The sequence below is a fragment of the Amaranthus tricolor genome, chromosome 3 (genome assembly GCF_026212465.1).
Source record: "Amaranthus tricolor cultivar Red isolate AtriRed21 chromosome 3, ASM2621246v1, whole genome shotgun sequence".
Lineage (NCBI taxonomy): Eukaryota > Viridiplantae > Streptophyta > Magnoliopsida > Caryophyllales > Amaranthaceae > Amaranthus > Amaranthus tricolor.
In genome coordinates, this window is record NC_080049.1 from 16,792,628 (window position 1) to 16,797,169 (window position 4,542).

Here is a 4,542-nt window from a genome sequence, read left to right on the forward strand (position 1 = left end):
ATTTTCTCCTATTAACAATTTAAAACACCAGTGTATGCAAATTAAGTCAACAATACACTGTAAAACTCCAGCCATGACATCATGGCTTTCGTACACAAATAATAAGGCCAAATATGTTTGGGAACATACAATATTTTGTTTTGCAACATCGAAGCTTGTTTTGTATGACTTTCCTGGCTTTCTTTTTCGAGAAGTGATGTAGACTTTTGCATTTGAAGGTTCTTCCTTATTTGGATCTTGTTGTTTCTATTCAAAATAATTTCATTAGTTAAGTTTATTTCGTATAAATAGATAAAAAACTGAAAAAATAATTACCAATTCTTCACGCAACGTTGTATAGGATGTAGGACCCATATTGTGAAAGTCATCCGACATTTGTCGATTAGATTTATTCTTCTCACTTTCATTCTATTGGATGGAAAAGAAAAGAAATCAGTGAAATATATCTATAGGAGAGAAGACTAAAACAAAATAAATATAAGAAGAGGAATACATACTTTAACTTCCTCAGCATCCCAATACTTTAGAAGTAGTTCGAATTGGCAATCTGGAATTATTGGTGGACGCTTATTCCATCTTTCAGCATAAGTGTTATATTTGTAGTAGTATAATCTCTTACACCTACATTTTCAATCTTTCCACATGGCATTCATAGTGGTCAACGCCCATGTTTTGCCAGCATCGTGTCCCACATACTTCTCCTATATATTTAATTTTTTTACTTAGTAAACATTTTATCATACATATATAATAAAGTAGAAATTAGCAAATAATAATTTCATGCACTTACTTGGACATCTTCCACATTTTGTCGTGTGTGGGTAAGCTTAGCCATTCACAATAATTCAGCGGTGCATACTCAGGATTCCTAGCCACAGTCCCTAGATATCGACTATATTCATTGTTAATTTTTTTTGTAGGACCAATTGGTTGTCCAACTGCGTTAAAGACGACCACTGGTCGTTCATGCATTGTACGAGCATGAGCCTCAACTAGCTTTGTGGGACCTCGATGCTTCTTCTATTTTGGAGCTGAAAAAAATAGAAATACATTGATATGTGATGGACTTTAAAACTGAAGCATAATAATAATTTTTTTAAAAATAAGTTGTGTTGCAAATCAAACCTTGAACCACAAATCAAACTGGAGCAAGTAATGCATCATAAAATGTGCATCATGGCTCTTGTATCCTGTGATTTTTCGTTCATTTACTTGCACACACCGAGCAATGTTTGAGGCATAACCTTGGGGTAGCGTTGCATTTTTTATGGTTTGGCAAAACAATCGTCTTTCATTGGCATTCATCCAAAACCTTGATGTTGGAACCTCTTTAGTTCCATCTTCTAACTCTTTAATCTCCAACTCAGGAACCCAACGTAGGTCTTTCTTTTCTCGGAGGTCTTTTAGGTCTCAACGAGCAGCTAAATTATCTTTTGTCTTCCAGGAATGGCTAACAATGTCGCAACAATATTATCAAACACATTTTTTTCTATGTGCATGACGTCCAAATTATGGGGATTAGAACAATGTTTCCAATAAGGCAACTTAAAAAGTATGGACATCTTTCTCCAGGGATTAGGATCATCCTCTGCTTGTTTCATCTTAGGTTGCTTTTTCCCATAATCATTTGGAAAATCACAAAGCAATTCCTCAATCTCAATTCCCGTCAAAGCCACGGGTGCAATTCGTTCATCAATTTTTCCATTGAAGTTTCTTTTATTAAAACGCCACGGGTGATCAGTATCCAAAAATTTGCGATGGCACATGTAGCAATACTTGTGGCTATATGGTAACCACACTAAACCAATTTCATAATGAAAATATGGGCAAGCTGTTTTACCTTTTGTGCTCCAACCAGATACCATTGCATAAGCAGGAAAATCACTAATAGTAGACACCAAAGCTACTTGCATGTCAAACCTTGTATTTGTTGACGCATCATATATTTCTAGGCCAAACTCCCACAAATCATTAAGATCTTTGATAAGTGGTTGCAAGTAGAAATCAACATCTTTTCCAGGAGACAATGGGCCGGGGATAAGTAATGACAAAATTAGAAACTCTGACTTTGTGGCCAACCATGGAGGCAAGTTATAGTTGACCAAAATTACTGGCCATGTACTATGCACAATGCTCATTGAATTAAATGGGTTAAACACATCTGTGGCTAATGCAAGCCTCACATTACGAGGATCTTGAGAAAATTTTGGATACAATTTGTCAAAGTTCTTCCAAGCTTCACCGTCCACCGGATGTTGCAAAAGTCCAAGTCCGTCTTTTCCTCGACCATTTGCATGCCATTTCATGTAATTAGCAGTTTCGGCACACATATATAACCTTTGCAACCTTTTCTTAAGTGTAAAGTATCTTAGAATTTTTGCTGGAATTTTATGTGCCTTTTCTGAGGTATATTCAGTGTGATCATTTTCATTCGATTTCCACCTTGAGGCCCCATAAACATGACAACTTGTTGCAGTTGCATGCTCCTCCCAATATAGCATGCAGTCATTAGGGCATGCATCAATTTTTTTATAATCTAAACCTAAAACTTTCAACACTTTTTTTGCTTCATTCAACGATGTTGGCAATACAGAATCATCGGGTAGAACTTCCTTAAACAATGCTAGCAAAGTAGAAAATGCAACATTACTCAACTTATGATCACACTTGTATATATAAAGGCGAATTATAAACGCAAGTCTAGAGAATTTTTTGCAACCAGGATATAATTCTTGTTGGCCTTTTTCTATTAGACTTACAAACTTCTTTGCCTCATCATTTGGCCCTTCTCTCAGTGTAACGTTGAACATTTCTTGTATACCATCATTCATGTTCAATGGTTCATCATGTGCCTCTAATTCTTATTCATCACCCATCTTCCCAAACCCAGAAAATTCATCACTTCTTGGTACAAAACCATTGCAAATGATATGATCTTTCACGTCATTCTGACCATACCAATATCGATGATAACACATACAACATGGGCAACTAATTTGATTTCCTTGGGACCTTGTAGCAAAAGCTTTTTCAATGTATTCATCCGTTCCTTTTTGATAATCATAAATCCATCTAGGAAATTCCCACCACTTATCCATTTCCTAAATGTAACTATTATAAGATTTTATACTAAAGGCAAAAACACTAGATTAATTAACAATTAATCAACTTGTATCAAGAAATCAGAGATTTGAATTATGATTATATTACTAATAATAAGTCAAATAAAAAATAATTAACAATTTAATTAACAAATAGCAAATAGCAAATAATAGCAGCAACTCAACCAATTATGATTAACCAGAGATTAGAATTATGATTATGATTAACCAGAGATTTGAATTATGAAATTACCTCAACCAATTAATTAACAAATAGCAAAAAATAGCAGCAACTCAACAGCAGTAGCGAACAATAGCCAGAACGGCGAACAACAGAGCAACAACCACCAATGACAGCGGCAGCACCGTCCCACGACCCAACAACAGCTACCCACGACGGAACAGCACCGTCCCACGACCCAACAGAACCGTCCAACGGCAGCAGCAACAACGACCCAACAGTAGCAACAACGACCACTTACGGCAGCCCGCAGCGACCAACGAACACTAGAAGCGCTGACCAACCACAGTAGATGAGTGGAGCCAATGCGTAGCAGCCCCGCCGCGCAACACCTCCAAACAGCCGCGCAAAACAGCTAAGTCGAAGTAGCAACAGTAGATCGAAATTCGCAAAGAAGATTTAGAATTAAATTGATGTGTAAATGAGAAATTAAGTTAAGTTTTAGAGGAAATTACAATTTAGTTTGTGAAATTGGGTTTTTTGAGAAGTAAGAGTGAATGTATGGTAATGAATCAGAAAGTAAGTAAAGGTGGAAAAGTTGAAAGTAAGTGAAATTTTTATTTTTCATTTCCCGGCAAACACTGCCCTCCTTAATATAATTTCATCAATTGAAGGTCTATTGCGACGGTTAATACACAACCGTAGTAATAGGTATCCGTCCCATAACAATAAGTAGTCAATTGCGACGGTTTTAAACTAACCGTAGCAATAGGGTCCTAACTGTCGCAACAGAGTATCTATTGCTACGGTTTAAGTCTAACCGTCGCAATAGAGCGTCGCCATTGCTCGTTAATGTATTAGTGTCTCAAACTTCCGTTTTATTGAAAAAGTTAATAAAGATATTTAAACTAAAATCAATTAATCATATGTTTAATCATAGACCCAAATTTTATACAATTAATCGATAAAATATCATTCCATGCTTCGAATTAGGGTTAAACCCTTAACCCTAATAAAGAAAACTACTCACTAGACATGTTGATGAACATGCAATTAATGATAAATGAAAATCTAATTGAAATACTACACATGAAAATAATCAATAAATCAACACAAAAAGACAAGTAATGAAGTAGCAAATCAAGAATACTTACTAATGGAGAAGAAATAAATGTAAATTGCAATAAAAATAAACATAACAATGGAGTTTTTCAAAAATGAAAACCCTAAAAACACAAAGGAATAATTCTAAAATTAAAA

The 4,542-nt window shown here is 35.3% G+C and overlaps 1 protein-coding gene across 1 annotated transcript; it reads right to left on the reverse strand.

Annotated features, from left to right (window-relative positions):
- Window positions 1-1,421: 1,421 nt before the first annotated feature.
- Window positions 1,422-2,831, reverse strand: LOC130808395 (uncharacterized). Its single transcript, XM_057673871.1, has one exon. It carries the CDS (start codon window positions 2,829-2,831, stop codon window positions 1,422-1,424), a length of 1,410 nt encoding a protein of 469 aa, XP_057529854.1.
- Between the last annotated feature and the right edge of the window lie 1,711 nt (window positions 2,832-4,542).

Excerpts from the sequence above, each read along its gene's own strand:
- LOC130808395 (XM_057673871.1), bottom strand. The coding sequence starts at position 2,831 with ATGAATGATGGTATACAAGAAATGTTCAACGTTACACTGAGAGAAGGG.